The following is a 23598-nucleotide window of genomic DNA, read 5'->3' on the forward strand; positions in this document are numbered from 1 at the left end:
GTGATTTAGAACAATATATATAAGCGAACAATATTGTTTTAGATTAGATCCTTATCAGGCCTTGCTCTAATATACAGTAATATTTCTATGCATATACGAAACGACTAAACCAATCAAAGCGGTTTATGAGTCAATGATAACAGTGGAATAGATTACATAATAAGTGAAAAGTACAAATTGGCAGTGTGATGACAGGTGTACTAGTTTTGATAAGAATAATAAAGGCTTAAATCCATGTTACATAATCGGAAATAGGTCAATGAACAGCAAAATATAGACACTGCAACTTCGTTGCATTGCCGAAGCAATAGCCATACATCTGGAAAAACCAGAATTTTGTGTGAAAAAGAAACTGGTACAGCCTCTTCTACCATGGTCTTAATGTATTAAAATTTTTCTCTCTTTTTCATACTCTTGTTCCTTTACAGCCATCTGCTTCACCTTCCATCTTCCCTTTAAATCTTCTACCCCCAACTGGTTTGTTTTTATTTCCACGACCATTCCGATTACATTTCATCTCTGTTACAACATTTTATTTTATCATGCTGAGCCATCCTTTCCCAATGATAATTTCCCTATCTATCTTTTGATGAACTTCATTAGTCATGACTACTTACAAGAGTTTAGGGAATTAACTTCGAAGCTGTTCACTAGACAACCAATAAATTTCACTGTAATTAACCTATCTATTCATAATAATAGTTACTGACTATATCAATACTGACGAAAAACCATTTATTTATTAAAATATTGTATTTAATAGTAGTAGAAGTGGTAGAATTATTAAATTTCATGAAGTTTCCACTTATGTTTTAAGAAACTACAACTTTAGCTTTAAGTGAGCGAAGCCGACCCCCTAATGCTGGTCAGGCAAAAAAAAAGTTCACTTGATTGTCATATTACAACTTGAATTACCCGTAAATATAACCAGATTTATGATCACTCTGAAATTACTGATTTGTGTTAATTTATCTTTTTTAAAACATTAAAACTCGGATATCACATCTGAGTGACTAGATTTTTGATTAATTTTGGTTATCAGTGATCAGGTCAAATAATCATAAATTGTAAGTACAGAATGAACTGCAAGATGAAGTGACTATTTAATGTTTTTCACGTGTAGTATTATGGAGTTTAAAATAATAAAAAAATGGATCAATTGATATAAGAATAAATGTTTCCTTTAAATTTTAAGAACTAAAATTTGCCATTTATTTCCTTAGTCTATTACTTTATTGTTATAATAACCAAGATCATGCATTGTTTTCATTTATGATTAATTATTCGCTTATACATAGTCCCAACATTTCCTTGTACTTCATTTACCAAATACAAGTTTATGTACTCGAATTTGGGAAATTAATTAGTACAGCAAAGTGGATTCATTTTATGCTACGAATTCTGTTTTAACACTAATCGACTGAATATGCTTTTCACAAAGAAACTACCATTATATTTCATCTACAGAAGTATTAATAAAAATAACTTCGCATATTTATTATTTATTTAATTGAACACATAAACACTGGTACAAAGGGGCACCAGTTACATATGTGCCACACAAATCTCATTTGATTTGTGTGAGGGCTGTGGTACTGCTCGGGTGCCCAAAACGAAGCAGGTGGTTTTCTTAGGAGGCCACATCCGGAGCCTTCGACCTAAAGGTCTGATCCACAAGGCAGTAGAGCATCGTAAGGAGATGCAGTCCCATGGTAGCCAGTGACCAATAATTGGTTCATACGCCATTTGTTCCTTCAGGATACTGGAGCCCATGTGCACCATTGGTTTGGAATCAGGGTTTTCCAACTCCCCTAGGTAGACTCTCTATGTCCACCAACCCGGTCAAAGCACCGGACATTGGCTTTTCGTCCTCTCAACTTCGTAAACACCCCCGCTACGAGAAGGCAATGAGTAGGACTTCCCTGGCAGAGGCTATATACGCGTAGCCGTGTGGGAGCATTTCGAAAGGAAGAGCGGACTCTCCCCACTCTCGGCCGTACCAGGGCATTTGGGGGCATATTCTGAAATATAGTTCCATTAGAATCAGCGTCCACTTGTTTGTGTAGTTCTTTCTTAATTGTTGATTAGTTTCCTTTCAGTTTATTGTCACATTAGCCGAGAATTAACTCAATTGTTATCAGATTACCATGGATGTATTCTCTTTGAAGCAACACCTTCAGCAAAAAAGTCTAAATTGCTTGTCTTCTGAACCGACCAAAGAGTACAATAGATGAGAACTTAGCTTTTTTTCATTAAAAATAGGTCTATTACAAAGTTTTATACAAATATGCACTTTAAAACATCATGGTAATTAATAAGTCATAATTACTCATCAAATGCATGAAGAAAATTGTCGGAGGGTAAAACGACAAAATTTAAGGTATCAGACAAAAGATCTGTTTACATTAGATTTATGCATTAAAACACACACCGGAAAACGTCTTTGCAATTCAAACCTGTACTTTGACTAGGTATTGTGAGCAATGATGTAAAGAACAGATGAACAACGCCCACACAACCAAAAATAGCAGCATATTTCATATAACTGATGAAAGTTTAAATATTAACTCGGATTTGTCTCATAAATTTACATAACATTATGAGAAAAGATTTGTTGGACTTCGTATTAAAACACGTGTCTTAAAATATTATCGCCGTTGAAAGAACAAACACATACACCGGATAGGATAGCAAACAAACTTTGAATTAATCAAAATTGAATTATATGAGGCCGGTCTTTTAGAAAGATGACTAAACGAATAATAGGAAAGGCAAGAGTGAATAACTACTTATTGATTGCAAAATGAACTTTTCAAATATATCAATTACGATAACATATTGACAAGTCTTATAAAAACAGGAAAACCTAACTCTTAAAAGGCGAAATTCCGAAATCAAACAAAAAACGTGTGGGGGTCGTAGTGAGAGCAAAGATCCTGGGTTAGATCCAAGGTGGAATCTTCAAAATGGATCCCAAAAAACATTGTAAATTCAACTTCTATTGCTTTTTTAGTTGCATAAAACACTGCTTACCATCATTTAGGGTAACGAATGTGGAGTACATAAAAGAATCAAGAAATGAAAACAAATATGAAAAGCCGAATTAAAAATTTTCATTCCATTATTTTTCAAGCTGACTTGTAACAAATTGTTACAAACAGCTATGGACTCGACTTTTTGAATCCATAACTCCATGCATACCTTAAAGACCTTCTATAAATATCTATACCCATGCCATATCCAAATGATATCCCAGTTTCGTGTTTTGCCGTCTTATGCTCTAACCAGTTTCAATTTGCGAACGATAGGATAACAGTTACCAAAATTATGAAAAACTTCGTTCCGTATGTTTGTTTTATGGATACCTCAGAGATTTGAATCATTCACAAAACATTGAGTCAGTCAGTCAGCTACAACGTAGGACCAGACACATATATGCATCGGTCCAAGTTGCCATACCTCATTAACACTACAAGAGGAACACCAAATTCATAGTAGTTAATTCAGTGGTGGTAATACATAAAAGATTGCATATAAGGATATAGTACAGGAAGAAAGAATTAGTACGTAGAAAGAAAGATATGAAGCGGTTTTAATCTCATAGTTTAAAGGAAGAAAAAGAGTGTGTACACCTACACCATTGTGATCGATCCTGAGCCATGTCACCCAGCGTCTCCAACCATTGATTGTGATAGTCACGCGGACCCCAACCAAGTGGTCTGCATCTACCAACATGGCTCAGACTAGAAGCTAGTGGCTTCAAGCATTGATGCCACGTTTTGGTTTGGCATTGAGTATTACATTAAAAACTATCAAAACGAATTATCAGTAGACCAAATATGGAATTAGTCACATATATGTATAGCGAATCGTCAGTGAAAAATAAGGTGTAACTTACCTATAAACTAACAGAAAGTGTCGATCATCTTTAGAATAAGTATTATTAATCATCTTACTAGTTACTTGAGACAGGATGATATGATTAACTGAAAGTAGATCTCTATGAGCTCTTGTTTTATGAATCATGCGAGGTTCAATTCAATAACAATTAAATTTTTTATACCCAGTTTGATCTCAGTGAGATGAATAATGTCAAATGATTTTATAAATTCGTGCTTTCCATATGAAGGCATTTCACTAAGTATATTGATCTTTCAAAAAAACCAAATGAAATGATTATATGAGATATCATTCTATATATAGTAAATGTAAAATTACATGCATTGAATTGTTTCGTGTATCTTTTTAATGTGACAAAATCAATGGATAAAAAATTCACTGAATATATCACGACCAAACTGTTAAAATGTGTAATTTTTTCCACATACCTTATGAAATATTGTTGACCCCGTCTTGGTTTTTCAGACAAATCAAAGTCTATCTATTTGAGTACAGTTTTATATTTTACATAACACTTCATATCTTATGATAAAATGTAACACAGTAGTGTCATTTACAACCACCGTTAATGAAGTGCATTCTGAGTGTTAATAACATTTACTAACTTCTATGTATCATTGTAAGGTATGCGACCCAGTAAAGTATACTCAGAGTGTAACTACTGAGCTACCGTTTCACATTATATGTATAAATATGTCTACTCATTTTATTGGTTTTCTTTGAGACAGGTTTTCACATTTTACTTTCGTGTGATCAAGTAATCGTTGAAATAAAGTTGAGCACTAGTTATACGATCTACCTGGTCGATTTTAGATTTGCTTTGATATTGTTAGAATCTCCTTGGCCGCAGTAACGATTAGAACAAAAAAATTCTAAGTTTACCTAGCATTAAACCATAGTTGCCATAAAACCGTCCAACTCTACTTAATATGACGGTAAGTGGCGACGCATCGGGCTGAATAGTTTTCATAGTACATTACCTAACGCTTATTGTTTACTGATAGGGTAGATATCTACTTTGCTTGTGTGGATCACAAAAACCATCTTTTCGAAACCTGTGCGCGTTTTCGGGATAGTTAACCGATAAATATAGTATAACTTGTATTACAGTAATCAAATCTGAGCAGTTCAGAATAATGTGGAGTTAGAGGTGAAACTACTAGACCTAATCGGCTTGGCTGTTGAGCTTATCAGATGTGGAAAACGATCTTTTATCAAACCGATTTCCTACGCACACAAAATTCAACTGAAAGATAAGAAAAGTCATAAAAATATAAACTATATATTATTTAAAGTGGGAAGTATTTACAGAATATAGTGAAGGATTCTCACAGTCAATACTATATACATTACTGGAGTATACAAAAACAAATAGAAGAGATTTCTAAAAAAAAACACGGAAAGATAAGCCTGTTGGTTTAAATAGATTAGGTAAGATATATACGATGATAATCGTTGGCACCAAATGTTGCATTGCACTTTGGACATTTACGATTTCGTGTTTCATACCGAACTTTTAGACAATTCAAACAGAACACATGGAAACATTTAGTTAGAATAGCATCCTTTCTGTTGATTTTACACGTTGGACATGTAAGTTGCTCCTAAAATTTACAAAAAATGGCGGGTTACAATACAAGAATGAAAGCAAAGCTGAACTAAATCAAAGATGGAAAGTATTATCACTACAAATGCTGTGAAATATTAACTAACATGAAGATCGTGACAAGTCACAAGGTACATAAGTTCGCCTAACATCTGGAATATGTACAATATCAAACCAAGTGGTGAATTTCGCATTTTAAAAAGACAGTATTTACAGCTCATGCTTTTAAATTTTATTACAAATTGCATTTAGATTATGAACAGAAACGACCAATCAAAAGATAAATGGTTAATATAAACAACATACTTTATAATCCTGAATTTCAGCCAATAAAAATTCATCAGCGTTATGAGACTGTTCGATCTTGCGTAACCGTTCGTATTTTCTGCGCACAGTGACAAGTTCTTCCTGAAAAAAATAATACACGCATTGTTCTCATTAATCAACCATGTGTATAATAGCATCAATGTCAGTTTTATGAATAGTGGTAATTCATACTGTACAATCATCTCCACATAAAGTATCAAAAAAATAGAAATTACAAGTTCATCTTGAATAAAGACAATCAAACGGAACCAATATCTTTGTTATTGAGGAGGGATTTTTAATTTCGTTTGATAAATAAACATTTTGGGGCTTACGTGAATAAAGCAGTTTTGTGAGCGACCATCACTAAATCACGTTGTGTCTGTGTATTTCATTTATTGAGCGATATTCAACTCATTTCAACAATTACAAGCCTATTTCATTCATAAGTCTTAATTCATAAAAGACCGAAGCCAAATTATAGACCTGAGCTTCTAATAAACTAAAGCAACAAGTAACAAGATTTTTAAGTAGATTAGGGATTTTAGTCTGATAAGTAAAAAAATAAATAACATAGCCTGTAGCTTATCTAAGGTTAGGGTTGGTCCCAGACCCGGATAAAAGAGAAGAGTTGGGCATGGGATCACCAAACCCATCCCGTAGGAAAACAAGCTTGTTAAAGAAAGTCTAAGCAGAAAAAACAATCCAAAACATTTAAACTCTTTCATGGGAGTTGAAGGATCTTCATTCAAAAGAATTATGACGCCTTATGGTGAAAACCGAAGTCTTCTGGCAATCAAAGCAACAATTAATATTAATAAACAACAGTAGAATATGAGCAGAGAAAACTGACGCACAAGCAGAATGCACAGAAAACAACGAGTTCATGAGCCTGTGCCACTGCAAACGACTTCGAGCCATATCATCCAAAGTCTTTAACTACTGGTTACATTAATCACAAGGACCCCGATCAGGTAGTTGCTGGTAGACGGATCTTGCGCCTATGCCACAAGTGTTGCAAGCTGACAAAAGCTAATAGAGTTTTCTGAATCCGCGCCGAGATTTTATCAGAATGATGAGTGAAGCGATCTACATGCTCAGTATTATATTAACATAAGCTGACCGCCCCAACCCTACGGAAAGCCTTACTCAAACGCATTCAATCAAAAAGGTGAGTATTAGGAAACAGTAAAATACATAATATAGTAATTTGGCTATATTTGTTGATCAAAGTAGTTAATTTATTGATTTTGCAAATTGTGTACTCGCATTAAATTACTGATTAATTCATGTTAACTATTGACAGTATAATGCAAACACGTTTATCTATTGATTAGACATTTTTTATTGCAAATTATGATCAGTAGTGGATTAGTGTTTCGTGTATAAATAAATCTTGAACTTTTCATTCCATTTATTAATATCGGCCTTTTTCCGCTGAACAAGCAATCAGCCATTACAAATAACCATACCACCAACAGAATCAGAACTCTGACAAGTCATTACATACATATGGTACATAAACAGATTTTGCTCTGTAGTTTAGTACGAAACAACAAAAATCTAATCATATATACAACAACAGAAATCTGAGATAATAATATTGTGCACGTGATCGCATTCTGAACTACGGAAAAGTACAAAAATGATTATCATACTAATTACACCAGTCATAAAGATTAAAATGATTTCCAATACATAAAAACTAACTTGTAAACGCTGATGACCGAAAGAAACGCGTTCAAAAGCGGACGCTTTCTCCTGAACAGTAGTTTGAGCATCTTTTAGTTGACTTTGATACTTTTGAACAGTGACTTTTAAGTCTTCAGAGACTTGTTGACTTTCCAGAGCTTTTCGTTTATAGGCTTCCTGTGACTTTTGTCTAGCTGATGCCTCTTTCTCTAAGGTTGCTAAATTGGTTAACAATAAACGTTCCTGTAAAGAAAGCAAAACAAGGCAGCGAACTAAGATAAAACATGGATGTGTCACTGACTTAATAGTAGTCGGTTAAAAACTATATCGTTTAAAAAACCCCATCACATCAAAACGCTAATATACGAACGAAAAGTACCATTTTTCAATAAATTCTCTTCAGATTCTACAATTATGTATCCAAATTAATCGTCCAAAAGTGGTCAGGTTTAATGCAAAGTACATTATTTAAAGTACTTTGCCTTAAACCTGACCACTTTTGGACGATTAATTTGGATACATAATTTTAGAATCTGAAGAGAATTTATTGGGAAAAAATGTCCTTCGTTCATGCATTAATGTTTTAAAAACTAGATCTTGGAAAACCCGTTTCCCACGTTTCAAGGAAATTATCAAATGTTTTTTTGAACCGCTAAAAACAATCGCCAGTGAAGAACGTAAATCAATGAAGTCATGTTTTAGTAAGCCTAAAGGTCTTTCAAAATTATTTCTACTTCAACAACATAAATCGAGTCATGGGATTGACGTTTCGTAAAAACACTGGTTTGTTTCTATACATAAATAAAGCGAGTTCAGCGATGGAAATTGACTAAGAACAAACACTATTTACAGTTCTGTAAGGAATTATGATCAGTAATAGAGGTGATATATCAGATTGATATAGTATGGTAGCCATATATATTCAACACTACGTACAACTTTAAACGCCTGTAACAGGATTCGAATGCGGTAGTGGATTCGTGATACGTTATTTACGAGAAAATGTTAAAATATATCACAGGCAGAACAGACCCGTATAAAGTTGTAAAGTCGTTAGTTATCAAATTGCACTAATTGGGGTGCCTCCGTGATCCATCAAGAATACTTCGACACAGGTGTAAAAAACAATAAGACAAAATCTCGTGATAAAAAAGCACTACTATGCAAGATCATTGGTAAAGTTTGAGTTGTCTATATGAAACTAGCAAAGACAGAATCTCATTACAATTAGTATTCTAAATTTATTTCACTAAGAAAAGTTATACACAAATTTTCAGCTTACTTTCTCTTCCTGTTTTAGAACTGCACGGTTTAACGCTTCAATTTTTGCTTGCATCAGACGTATCTGTTCTTCTAAAAGCTGTTTGTCTTCCTTCAGTAAACGAGCAAGTTGAGCAGTTTTCATTCTTTCTGCCATTAACTTTAGGTGAGCATCATCTTTTTCTCGTAATGTTTTAACAAGACGAACGTTTTGTTCTTGTGCATCTTCAAATGCTTGAACAGTAATCTTTAAATAGCAGGAAAAAATAATATTGATGTAATTAAGCAAGTTCTTGTTAAAAATGTCAGTAATTTTTTTTAAACGGTCAGCTCGAAAGCGTGAACAGAACATACGGAAATCATTTATCTCAAAAAGATTAGTAATAACTTGCAAAGTTAATTAATAATGTTCATAATAAACTGTAAATATATTCAAGGTCTTTAATAGGCCAAGTTTTTCCTAATAACATTGGTAAGCATTAATATATTGGAATATTTCTGTTAACGGACTGCTGCTTCTAAATAAAGCAGGCGTGAAAAAATACAAACAAAAGTAAAACTCACTTCCATTTCCTTCAATAGTACATCCTCTTGTTGCTTGGCAGCTACAAGTCGTTGTTGGTGAAGTTTTAACTGCTCCTCAACAGATTGACTTTTACGTCGAACTATATACAGTTCCATTTGCAACTCTGATATTTGCCAATCAGAAGCAGAAATTTTAGATTTTCCACAAGACGTGATCGGCAGAGATACAGATATACTCGAGCTTTTTTCTTCAGGAGAAACCAACCCAGTCTTACATGTTTTCGAAGGAGATAGTGGAATATTTCCATGGGAAGTGAGTGAACGTTCAGCAGGTGACATTTTTAAATTGGGCTCAATAGGAGATGTTAACGTTGACTTCCGTTGTTGCTGCATCTTCGTTTGTTGTGATTGAAGATCCTTGATAGTTGCATGAAGTTTATCGATTTCATTTCTGGCATCAGCCAGTTCACCCCGCAGCTTGGCTTCGCACTGAAGAAGTGCTGCTTTATCTCTTTGATCTTTTGGGATAACTTTATACATGTTGAGCAGTACAGACATTTCTTTTTGTGATTCTTGTGAACGCCTAGAATGAGAATATTATTGTAAATTCGTACTCAATAGAAGAATTAAGAAAAACTACAGGATACTTACTTCAGTTGTTCTTTTAAATCACGAATAATCTCATTGGACGGCGAAGAACACGAGACATTACAACGAAAGTCGGGAGTAGATTCCTAAGATGTAAACAGAGAGTATATACATGTTATTTCAAAACCTTTCATTCAGTAATAAATTGCAACAAAAGTTGTACTTCCAAATACTGTAAGCCCTATCGGCTATGTTGATAAACTCTGCTAATCCTAATGAGAAAACAAAAATGTTAATATGAGAGCAGATAAAGGAGTAACAAATATAGTTGTCTACTGATTAAGTTGTATCCATCGAGATACAATTTATACTGAACAGTGTTCTAGTGAAATCATAATTAACGCTGATAATTAAATCTAACTAAAAATAAAAAATAACGTTATAAAATATGAAAATCTAAAAATCAGGTAAGCAGCAGTTAGTTAATGCCATATTCAACAATCATACAGATTGTAAGCAGTATTTCCATGCTAGTTCAAAAAAACGCAACACTACCAAAAATATCTACCTGAGCTGAACATTTTCTCCATTAATATAAGTATTCAAATCGTTTAAAGAATTAGATAAATAAGTAGAAAAAGGTGTAGCTGAAGCATCTCATTTTGTGTAAAACTCGTACTACGTGCTGATATGGTATATAAACATAACCTAACGTGTAGTTGGGGTAGGCTCTAAGTTGATCACACCATAAAAACATAAACTGCATCACAATAACACTGGAAATATAACATTTATTAACGCCGAAATAGACACAGGAACATAGAAAATGTCGATCATGGAAAGTCATTAAAATAACATGGCAGTAAAATGAATATACTTATTTGTATGCATGAAATATTTGGTCTTATTTACTCCTCCTAATATTTATACTTGCGCTGAGCCGGAAAAATATATCACTATTTGCAGATAAACTTAAGCCAGTTCGCAAAACGTCAGAAATTCAATTTTCGTATTTGGCGAGATATAACAAAGATACTATACTGATTTAAAAATGCCTGAAACTAATCTTTCAGACATCAGTTTTAATTAATTAAACTTACAGTTTTCAAAACTTTTTCGGGACCACTTCCATTGACATGAGAGCTTGCTGAAGTGGTGACTGTGCCAGATCGAGCAGTAGATGAACTTGGAGAACTATACTTAACATTTTCCTCCACTTTTATAGGAATTGAATTTTTTGCTTTCAATTCTGGATCAGCAGTTGGTGATCCAACCTCAATAAGAAAAAAGTCATTAATAGACTTAATGTTACATGATACGTTAGCATGGAAATTTGAGAAAGGTAAAGTATATAATTAAAATAGTAACAGAGATATTTTGTTCTCTATGACGCAACGTCTGATTAAATAGAAATGAAATGCGAACTTACAGAAAAATGTTTACATAAACTATTAAACGCTTTTCATTAACAAACATTGTTGCTTTGTTCATATAAAAGAAAAATTCATATTGAAACGAATACTTACATCTGGCATTGTTACTGAAGTCTGAGGTAGATTTGAGCTTTGGGGGGTTGATGGTGTCGACTGATCTGACTTTTCACATGCAGTAATAACAGCTGCAGTTGCCTCAGAAAGCGCCGTACGGACACGAATTAACTCATCCTCTGTACATTTCAAATCCGCACGTATCTATATGTATAGAAGTAAATTTTGAAATTGAACATAAAATACCTAGGTGTATTAATTTTACTATAACATTTTATTTATTGATTATACTCAAGGATGATAATTCAGTCATATACTGAAATCAATATCTATTGAGTATATTTTAATGAATAAGAACGTAAATATCACTGAGTTAATATATTTCTTCTGTAGCATAGTTAAAATGATGGGTAAACCACTCAAAAACACGTTCAAAATAAGTATAAAAAAACTGACCATTTCACGTTCCTGTACAGTTTCTTCACATTTTCTACGATAACGAGTCACTTCAGCTTTTAGTTGTTTGTTTTGTGTTTGGAGTGTGGAAATTAGACTACGCATTTCGCAACTGATAGGACCAGCTTGTTCATTATGCGTCAATGCTTGCTTGAAATCCAATTCCATAGTTTCATATTTGTGTCTTAGTTGAGAGTATTGCCCTTCAATTAGAAGCATTTCAGATCGCATCTGATTCTGTATAGCTGCTTCATTTGCCTAATACAAAAGAACCAAATAGTAAACAGTAAACAGGAAATTCTTAAAAAAAACATAATGCTATAGAATTTTATCTACAGAATATTGTGTTCCAGCTATGGGATGACGTCGGACAACTTGAGTTTTAAAAATAACAGAATGGAAGTCATACAAATATCCTACTGAAATGACTAAAAATCAGTTAGGATATAATGAATAAAATGAATGTTCAGTAAACAAACATGCAGTTGTAAACCCATTTGCAATTACCACTTGAATATTTACAAAAATATGAGGCGCATTTTGTTTTAAAATGAGAGACCACGCGATAATAACCGACTATCATTAACATTGCTTTGAGAAACGATTTGGAATATTTTACAGGTCTGTAATTGTAGTGACTTTTCAAGTAACAGGTTAGTTCTATCTTTCTTAACTGACAACTCATCCAAAATTAGTTACTGCCACAGAGAAATTGTAGTATATAATAACAACAATATTCACAAATAACTAATAATTCAACCGGGTGGTTTTTCAGACAATTAAGCTGCGAATACTTTCAAAGTCATCTTTTGCGATTTCAATCCGTCCTGAAAGAATTCATTTTATAGTTACGAAAATGCAGAATTATAATTTTATTCCACATGAAGGATCAAAAACCTACAAGTAAGAACTTTAAACAATTTTATGTACGCCACTCTCTAAAAGAAACTTCTTTATCCGACAACACAGTACAAAGTCAAGAAACCTATGACATTCAGATCATATGTATTTTCTTCAGAAATGCTATTATATTACGTTGGCTGAACATAGAATCATGTGAATATTAGGTAAAAAGTAGTAATAAGTTCTCTCGTAGTTTAATGGTGTGAATGACGGTGTTCATTCCCAGTTGAAAAGAAAGCTGACACCTCTAGAGGAAGTGATCAGCTGTGACAAGTGCCCTGTTAAATACATGACGAACAAAGAAATTTTATGGGGAAAATAACGTTAAAGAATGGTCTAATATCATATGTCTAGTTTGTTAGACAAATCCTAATAATCCATATAATGGAATATATGCCATCTAATCAAGAATCCCCTGTGAAACTTATGTGTAGATATGAATAGAGTTCAGAATACTTTCTGAGAAACAATTTATGAGAAATTTCACTATGATTTACACTGTGCCAAGTTAACAATTTTCAATAATAACAAGTTCTTATTCAATTCTAAGCGTTAAGATGTGCAAAACAATAGTTGAGTCAGTTGTAAAATATCTTGAAATTACTTTATGATTATTGGGCACGTATGTAGTTTTAAGCGGTCAAGATCATGATCCTTACGTAAGCTGTTAGAGGTATGTATGTATGCTAAACTAAAAGAAAATTCTAAGAACAGGAAACGTCTTCCAAAAGGTTGAAGGATAGGATATAAATGTATAAACTTATCAAAGAACTGCATATGCTATGCTAACTCGATGTGGGTAAGTTTAATAATAATGTACTTTTATGATGAGCATTTTTATTCGGTTTGAGAACTGGTATCTTTCTCTAGAGGATAGAACACGTATAAACTAATCAACAAGGAGAGAACTGCTTCTACATTAAAACAAGATCCCTTTTGTGGATGAAATTGTTTTCATGAAAACATCCAACCTTCCGAGTTGCTATTAATGTTCATTTTACAGATAATTCTGATGAAAACACTAAGGCTTTGTTTAGACGACAGACACAGAATATAAAAATAGTTAACAGAAGGATTATATAAAACATATAAGTAGTGAATTAACTCATTAGATATGAGCTACACCTTAAGTATAAGCGCTAAGATACTACCCAGTCACTTAAACCGAAGCAGATGCAGTGGGGTCCGACTCTGAGACTAAATGGTGGTAAATCGAAAGATCTGATCACTAAGCAACCGCTTCCCAAAAATTATATTTACAACAAACAACTGGAAAAAATAAAAATTAATTTTAGGACGCACCTCCATCTCTTCTATCTGTTTCAGATGATTGTGTCTGTTATTCTGAATAGTACTTCTAGCTTCCTCTAACTGACTTCTTAGTTGGATAGCTTCATTATATAGAATATTGAATTGAGTTTTTAAGGATAAATATTGAGGAGATTCTGTAATAATATGCTCGGGAATATCTCTTAACTAATAAAGCAAAAGATATATCAATAAAAAAACAATGAAAGTAAAAATTTGGAATGTGAATTATATGATGGATTGTGATGTACATACTAACCCAAATGATTAGATAACAATTAGAAATCGAACATGTTTGTCACAGTTAAAAAAAAATGAATAAAAGAGAATCCTTAAAACGAATTGACTACCTACAATTACAATGAAATATTGGTTTAATGGTCTCGATTTCCAGTCACCCTCAAGTCATCCTGAAAGGAGCACAAAGGGAATAGTTTGATTCAAATAACCTTTATCATACTGACGTTAATGACAATCTAACAGAAACTCTGAAGAGAAAAACAGGCTCTTAAGATGCTACACTTGAATGCAAGCAAATAATTGCACTTCTGAGTATAAACAGCTTTGGAGATTTCCGATGACATAATTATATGAAGTGCATTGAAGAAAATTGAATGGGTTCATCGAAATTCTGTAAGATTCCAAATGACAGAGAAATCAGGAAATTTTAAAAAAAATTCAAAACTAACTTGCATATTCAATGAAGCACATTCTGAAACTTTGTCTTCCAAGTGACGTTGAAGGCGCTCTAATTCATTTATACGATTATTTGCCAACTCACGGTACTCTTCCAGTTCACAAGCCAAGTCATTATATTTATTCCGTGTAATTGATCCATCAATATTTGAAGGATCTTCACGACCTACAAGAAAAAGAAAATATTATTGAACTATAAAATAATAAAATAACGAAGTACATTAACCTTATAAAGGCTCTCTACTCGAACACAACTGGTAGAGTGAGAGCTTATGGCGAACTGTCATCAGAATTGATTACCTCAAGTGGTGTTCGTCAGGGCTGTCCACTCTCCCCATTCTTGTTCAACTTTGTGGTCGACGTACTTTTAGAGATAACACTCTCCTCATCTAAATTTCCAGGGGTTGAACTTTTACCGAGAGGTTCACTTGTTGACTTAGAATATGCAGATGACATAGTTTTATTTGGTGAAGACGCTGACAAAATGCAGAGTCTTCTGACCACTCTAAGCAACAATGCAAGCATGTTCGGGATGCGATTCTCTCCCTCGAAATGCAAAATGTTGCTTCAGGATTGGGTTACATCGACACCCGAACTAGTGATAGGGAGTGAAGTAGTTGAGTGTGTCGACCGCTTCACTTATCTTGGAAGTCTCATCAGCCCTTGTGGTTTAGTGTGTGACGAAATCTCAGCGCGGATACAGAAGACTCGACTAGCTGTTGCCAACTTGCGTCATTTATGGCGTAGGCGAGATATCCGTCTATCAACCAAAGGACGTGTTTACTGCGCACCAGTTCGTTCCGTCCTACTTTATGGCAGTGAAACATGGCCGGTAAGAGTAGAGGATATCCGTAGGTTACTAGTATTTGGTCTTAGGTGTCTTCGAAATATCGCTCGTATATCCTGGGACCATCGAGTAAGTAATGCAGTTGTTAAGAAACAGGTACTAGGTAAGGATGGCAAATCAATTGATGACGTAGTGAAACTTCATCAGTTGAGATGGCTGGGACATGTGTTACGTATGCATAACAACCGACTGCCCCGACGAGCGATGTTTTGTTGTATAGAAGTAGATTGGAAGAAAGCTAGGGTCGGCCAGACCAAAACATGGCACAAATCCATGAAGTCACTGACAAGTAGACTGAGTCATATTGGTAGGTGTAGGCTACCTGGTTGGGGACCGCGAGATGATAGCAACCGATGGTTAGACACCCTGAATGACATAGCTCAAAATTGTTTGCAATGGCGCAGGTGCATCCACTCTCTGTGTTCTCCCAAATTCTAATCTTCTGAATTCTTCATGTCCCTTTCTTTTTTCTCTTTCCAAATTTATTTCACTGTATTATACTCCTTGAATAACATCTTCAAACCCTAATTTTTCTGATTACAGTTTATAATTTTACTACATCTAGCACTACGGGATTTGAATCGACCACTGCATCTCTGTGCTAATGTGGTGTGTCAACTCAAACTGATGTACGTACGTACGAAGTTCTACGTTGTTACTGACTGACTGACTGACTGATAAGGTCACGAATTTAATGGAATTTTCAATGTCAAGACCTTTGTAACTAATTACTTGTTCATAAAAAAAGTAAAGTGCATTCATAAATATGTATCGATTCAAGCATAGAGAGAGGAATCAACAAGATGAGAAGCGAAAAATACGAAATAACATCAGTGGGGAACTAAACATACTAAATAAATTTAAAAAGACAGCATGAAAAGTTCGGAAAAGTAGAAAGCTTGGAATGCAGAGAAAGATAGAGAATGAAAACATCTGTACATTTTCCAACATAAATCCTAACGCCTAAATTTTGTGAGCTTGAACCATGATCCAGTTATAGTTTGGCAATATATAACGTCTTTAACTTAACTAATCCCGTGCTAACCAAGAAGTTTAGTTTTTTTCACTAAAGCAATTTTTCTACTGATTATTTCTGACCGACTACTATGATGATTTTGGATAAATTATCACACCTGATAATAAATTAGATACGTCCCATGTTGCGAAAAATGTGATAGATTATAAGAAACCGTATATGATTACGATTGAGAAAACGTCGAACATCTAGCCAAAGAAAAGGAATGCCTTAGCTTGACTATTTATTTTAGTACAAGTATCAACTGATGTTAATGTTATTAAATCCCATTTTTGATACTATCATTGGAAACACTAAAAACAGAACTTTGACAAATCTCTACACAAGAATAATCGTCAGTAGACTTGAACGCAAAACTTTACACCTGAGTACACGCGTAATACTTAGTAATTTGAATAACAATCATGGATAAACAGAGGGGAGCTATAATTAGTAATAGAAAAATATGAAAACCAAATCAAATATATACCTGGAGAGTCTGAGCATTTGAGAGCTGATAATTCAACTTCCATTTTTTTATTCTTCTCCTGAGCTTCATACAGACGATGATCTAAACGCGTAACTTGTTTCATTGCTTCCGCAAGTTTATAATCTAAATCCTCATACTTAGCTTGCCATTCCGCTGACGCGTCACTATTCGTCTGAGCTAAGTCTTGTAGTTCACGAAGCTAAAAATCGACCGTTACAAATTGACGATTAAAAATATGCGTTATAAATTGACATATATATTAAAGATTCTTAGTGACTTCTAACACTAACATTGATTTTATATCCAAGAAATGGGATGAAAAACGTTTTGATACAGTTATTGAATAATTTCTGGGTGAATGTTCAACCACACCATTCCAATGATATGGGATAGGAAGTTCTGAAATGTTAGTTTTGGAATGAGGTTAAATTGACGAATAGATCGTACTCCATTCACAAGATGTCAAATTTTCTCGAGTTGTACCTAAAAATACTATTCATAGTGCACATTTTTGTCTATTAATCACCACAATTTGAGGAAATTTACGATTCCAAATTCCACGTTTACAACTTTTGACCTCTTGATCTTTTTTAAAAACAAATATGACGCATTATTAAGATATTCGTTTGGAATTTAATGGCCATTAGTTTGTCTCTTAATTATTAAACATGAATAACACATCAAGATGTGTATTGATATAAAGGAAAAAATAAAGAATTTACTAAGTTATCAACCACAACGGCATGTAAGAATGACCTGAAAAAACTTGTTACACTTTATATGACATCTAATCATCTTTTTGTGTCACCATTTTGTATACAAGTGTCACTATAAGAAAAATTTATTTATTTATTTGAACACATAAATATTGGTACAAAGGGGCACCAAATACATATGTGTCACACAATAACAATGAGAATGTGAATAGATAGAGAATGTAAAGTGAGTATAAGAAAAAAGAACAACAACGAACAGAAATTAGTGTATGACAGTGAAATAATAATAGAAAAAAAATAATAATATTAATAATAATAATAATGGGAGAAGCAATTCAGTTAGCAAAAATACAACCAGAAAGAATTCTTTTAGTTAAAGAAGTTACGTTCGTTTTTTCTGGGACAAAAAGTAAAAGAAAGTTACAGTAGGATCGCCATTGGCTTCTATTATGAGCCACTGATACTAGTTCATTAGAAGCCTTATGTCAATGATTAGGTCTCATGAACACTTATCAGTAGTTTAATCCATATCATCGAGTGTCGTTTATGGATCATTGTTCTCTTCATCATTTTTTGACAACTGAAAACATGTCTATCATCAAAATATAAAAGTACCATCCATAACATGCACCTAACTGAAATTATGATTATTTTATAGAGGAAGTAACCGTCAAGAAATGAATTATGGAAAAGTTGGCTAAAACCACATACAGCAATACAAACTGAAAAACTTGTACATACGCGAAGACTACTTTGTCGATGTTTAGAATGCAAATTTGTACAAAGGCTTTGGAGACGAAGATTTTCCTTGTTTAAAAGTGTTATTTCCTCGTGCAAATCTACTGCACCAGATCTGCTGCACGTTGTTGAAGCAGGCTCCTGAGATGAACTAGTTGATTGATTGTTACCTTCAGAATTAGAGTTTTGTGTGCCATAAGGAGCCGATGAACTGGAATGAATAGGTAAAATATTATCACTAATTTCAGATCCAACAGAAACTGATGCGGTTTCAGTAGTGTTCCCAAGCAGTTGACGCAAACGAAACTGGTGAGTAACCATTCTGAAAAACAAATTATGAAGATTAAGAAAGTATAGAGAATTTGTTAGTGAAATTAAATTGAAAGGATTGATTTCATGAAATATATACACTACGTATAATAATTTTCACTTTTGCTAACAGAACATTGAATGATTTACATAAGGAATACATGATCAAATAACGTAAAAAGAACAAAACTAAATATGATTAGAACATGTCACTCAAGTATAAGATGTTCCCAACCAATATAACAGACGATTAGTAAATGGCAAAAAAATATGAAGCACAAGCTACTCTTGTACTAAGAAATAAGATACGATACATGAAAATTAAGACACAAACTTATCAAAAGAACTTGCTTTTCATAGGCAGATAAGAGGCGTGCAATAATACGCTTGGAAAAATGCACTCGTTCTTGAAGCTTTTCTGGAACTTCTTCCTTGTCCCATGAAGCCAATTGTTTGAGAAATGATTCTGTAGATGTTGAAACTACGAAAAACGTGGAGTGAGAATGAAAGATAAACAAAGAGAAAATAGGGATGTCAAGATGTTGCTGTATCTCAAATATTTGGTAGTTATCTTTGCATATCATAATAATACTGAACAGCAGTTTCTCTGTCAACGTAGTGCTCAAGATTATTGAGTCACTAGTCAGGTTGCACAGGCCGAGAGGCTTGCACCCAAACTTCATAAAAGGAGTTGCTTTCAGAAGTTTAGTCTAAATAACACAAGTCAAAACACCCGTTATGGTGATGTTTTTGTCCTAGGACAAATGTAACTGAAGAGATACCAGTCATATGAAAGTAGTCTAACGCGATTAGATCAATCAAATGATTAATTGTACCTCCTATAACGATGAAAAGATAGCACTCATTTAAGCAGAGATAAGTTTGGAAGAAATGAAAGATATCGTTATACATGAAATATCTACATGACTACGGTAGTAGGGAAGCTAAGTGCTTAGTACAAAAAGAAAATCGAGTACGAAAAAAACAGTAGGAAAGAACGTCAACTAAACGCTATTGAAAGGTGTTAATTAAGTGTCTGAAAGAAACAACTTGAATATCAATAACAGTAGTTGTTCGAAGGTAAACTTTCATAACAGATACAGACGTTCCGCGTGGCGTTGGACTATATTGAGTAGAAGCTACAGATGGTCAGAAAGTTGTAACAGCTCCCAGAAAGCGCAACAAAGCCTTTAGAGACTCTAAAGAAGTCGGACTCTGTCCAATCAGAACCTGGTAGAACTTTCCAGGATATCAACACAGCATGCTACGATTGGAGAACTATATAAACTCCCTACATGGGGATTGGCTGGATTGTAATGATTTTATAGCCTATACCAAAAACTATAAACACACCTGTGTTTCTGTGCATTTCATACACTTACTCAATGAACGCTTCTCCGGCCTTTTTCGCCTTCTCGACTTGATACCGAATTCTACATGTTCGAGTGGCAAAGCCGTATACCGTATCTACCGTAATCAACCAGAGGACGAAAAACTAATGGCAGGAATGAAATAATGATAAGTTCCAAGAGTTTTATTTATCCCTGTTGAGTTATCAACACATAAGTGAACGCTTTATTTACCGAATTTCGTGACCATTATGGATTTTTATTTTGCATACTAAAAATAATACGCAATTATTTTACACGAAAAATACTTGTGTCCAGCGCTGACTATGAAAATTCAAACAATTTACATAACTCAGTTAATCATCCCACCTAGAACACAAATAAACACACCCATAACCAATTAAAAATTGATTCAAAAATCGATTAAGTTACATTGAAAGATAAAAAATAAGCTTTTAAAACAGAAGCATACTTTCTTCCTCAGCATCCGAATCAAAACGCTGAAGTATAATCAAGCTATCTTCATCGAGCTAAAATTTCAAAAGAAACTAATTAGAAACAACAGTAATTAAATTCCATCTGAATGACAAAAACTTATGACCATCAAAAAATTGACGTTACAAGCATAACAAAGTTGTGCCAAACTGTTCATGTTTGAACTTTGTTAGCCCTCAGGTAGTTTAGAAGGTAAATACGAATGGATTTCTGTTTGAATCCTATCCCACAATGCCAGCGCTTTTCTTCGCTTTTAGGATTGGTTGAAGTTGGGCACTAACACCGTTGGATGCCGGCATAGTGATCTAGAGGTTAAGGGTTCGCGCGCGAGACCAAAGCTCCTGAGTTCAGATCACACGTGAGGGATCATCCCATCAGCTGATAAACAGAATTCTACATGAGTGTAAGCAAGCTAAATGATATGGGAATGTGATGTAGGTTTACAGAAAAGATAAACTGTGAAAAAGCAGTGAATAAATAAACTTCAAGTTTCCGAATTTCTCTAGTTAATACAACACCAAAAAATAGTTTGTTAAGAAATGATTGTATGCTTAAAAGATTTAATAGTACATTTATATGGTATGCCCTGTCAAGATTTTATTTTACATGCTATGGAACCATTCTACGAATATACCCACAAAATAAAATAATGCTACTGTCTAACAGTGATTGACTATGAAATGTTCATTGGAGATATAAATTTTATTTTTAAACAACAGTGTTTTTGCATACAAACCTTACATCTATGGAAATGTGAATTGATGTTAGCAAAATGACAGTACATAGACTGGAGAACTTCATATTTACGCAGTTGTATCCGCTCGTTGTGAATTAATGTGGTTTGTTAGTGACCTTACTTGTGCTTCATTTTCAGTGGTTAATAATTAGTGTAATTAAAACTAGTAGACAGCAGTCAGATTCTAAGTTCAATGATTTGAAATGCATATCGACATTTTCGAATCCTATAAGATGTACTAAATCTCTGTTCACTTGTTTTGAATACAAATGAAAGTTGTTTATTCAGTACGTTCGACATGAACAGAGTGAAACATCAACAAAACACAACTTTTGGTAAACTTATTCTTAACGTCACTGTAATTTCATGAAATATAAGAATGAGATATTGGTTTACGTACATGGCACGAACAGAAAATTACCAGTAATGAATCATACTACCAGCTGCTTGAATTTCAGATTTTTTAGTAATGTGTTGACTCCCCTACATTACGATCTTGGCATCCATAAAATGATAATCCAATTCCATGGAATACACTGAGTATCCCAACTTAACACAGTTTGATTTCCTACACTTAAAAAATCCAAACAGATCGGTCCTATCGAAACCCGAAACCTCGACAGCAAGAATGACTTATAACAACAAGTGGGGACCTTCGTTATAGAATAGAGTAAACAAACTGAAGATCGGACATACTACCTGTGTTGATGAACACAAGGTCCATATGTTTAAAGTGATAAAGTTGGCAACGAATAAATCGAAAACCAAGAAGCGCAGTCAAAAGCGACTGTCAGATTTTAGTAAATCTGATTTGTCTTCAATTACTTTTGGAAACGTCTAGCTTTTGAATAGTAAATAATTATTAATAGATTACAATATGAATTTTTTCTTGTGTTGTAATGTATACTGTATTATGCCTTAAGGAAAATACAAGTCTGTAATATACAAGACACTGTGTACTGAGGAGTAATATTAAGCCTATATATCCAGCAAACAATCACTAGACTTAACATAGCAGTAATAATCTATGCGAAATATTTTTGTTAAAATCACCTGATTCCAGTAACGATTGACTACACAAAGTAAAGCATCATCCTTAGTTTGGCGATTTTCCAGGTGTTCAATACGTTCCTTCAATTCAGCAATGGCAGCTCGACGTTCCATCAACGCTTCCCATAGTTTTTTATTTTGAAGCTGTAATGCTCTCTTATCAAGTTCCTCCAAGGATGAGATTCGGATGAATGATATAGGCTCTGATGCAGCTGAAATTAAACGTTTACTGATCGGGGGAGTCGAATCTAATTGTGAAGTAGATCCATGTAGTAAATCATGGTCCGGATTTGTATCTTCAGAAAATGACCTCTTCATCTTCTGCAATTTTTAAAAAAAAAACAGTTAAGACGTCACAATATAAACACCCACCTCAAACTTGCAGAATATTGTAATACATTCAGTATACAAAGATCTAGTTTGTGTGAGAAAAAGGATCGAATACCACTTGCGAACACTAACATCTTCATAAACAGCTACTTTACAAATCAAATTTATAAATGAAAGATATATTCATTTTATTTGGTCAAAATTTTCAGATAAAGCTACCCTATAACTTAAAGCCAGTCTTTCGGATTACTATTTTAATAAAACTTCCTGAGAAATACACAACAGCCAGCTACTAATACAGGGGGTAGTAAATATTAATTCATCTAGTCTACCCATTCCTTTAATTGACAAATCATTCCTATTCAAATACTAACGGTAAAATTAGTGAATAAAACTAGGCGACCGATCTGCTTGCTACAGACTATCTCGCTTACATAATTAACTGGATATGTAAAAATGCTGCTAGAAGTATACCTAAACCTTGATTTTACTAACTAAGAACAGAGTCAACCTGTAAACTTCGATTACTAAACGTACATGCAACTACGTCACACATAACAGTAACAAAGAAAAATAATCAAAAAAATATCTATGAAAAAGTACGTATTTTTATTTGAATCACCGTTGAAAGGCAGTTACGGCAGAGTTACAAGAAATCTTTGTAGGAAGAGAGTGAAATATCATATGAAAGCAAATTGGGATTTTAAAAATTGAAAGATTGAGAGAATACCATTTTTCGATTTACACAATAACTCATTTTAGGCAACAAGGTTCATTTTTTACACTCAAAGGGCTG

The 23598-nt window shown here is 33.7% G+C and overlaps 1 protein-coding gene across 1 annotated transcript; it reads right to left on the reverse strand.

Annotated features, from left to right (window-relative positions):
- Positions 1-5166: 5166 nt before the first annotated feature.
- RPS6KB1_1 (Ribosomal protein S6 kinase beta-1) lies at positions 5167-22799 on the reverse strand. The gene is made up of 16 exons (XM_051219025.1): positions 22476-22799; positions 20664-20721; positions 19194-19323; positions 18537-18855; positions 17080-17278; positions 14721-14893; positions 14026-14199; positions 11821-12078; positions 11404-11568; positions 10978-11151; positions 9941-10023; positions 9329-9872; positions 8787-9011; positions 7523-7747; positions 5813-5914; positions 5167-5504 (listed from the first exon to the last, which is right to left on the reverse strand). Exons 1-16 carry the CDS (start codon positions 22788-22790, stop codon positions 5328-5330), a joined length of 3321 nt encoding a protein of 1106 aa, XP_051069584.1. The 5' UTR covers positions 22791-22799; the 3' UTR covers positions 5167-5327.
- Positions 22800-23598: the final 799 nt, after the last annotated feature.

This window comes from Schistosoma haematobium, chromosome 3 (genome assembly GCF_000699445.3).
Source record: "Schistosoma haematobium chromosome 3, whole genome shotgun sequence".
NCBI classification, from domain to species: Eukaryota; Metazoa; Platyhelminthes; class Trematoda; order Strigeidida; family Schistosomatidae; genus Schistosoma; species Schistosoma haematobium.

Excerpts from the sequence above, each read along its gene's own strand:
- RPS6KB1_1 (XM_051219025.1), bottom strand. The coding sequence starts at position 22,790 with ATGAAGAGGTCATTTTCTGAAGATACAAATCCGGACCATGATTTACTA. Across the intron at positions 11,152-11,403 it reads CTTCAGTAACAATGCCAGAT|GTTGGATCACCAACTGCTGA; the intron begins GTAAGTATTCGT and ends TTTCTTATTGAG. Across the intron at positions 10,024-10,977 it reads CCGAAAAAGTTTTGAAAACT|GAATCTACTCCCGACTTTCG; the intron begins GTAAGTTTAATT and ends TTTACATCTTAG.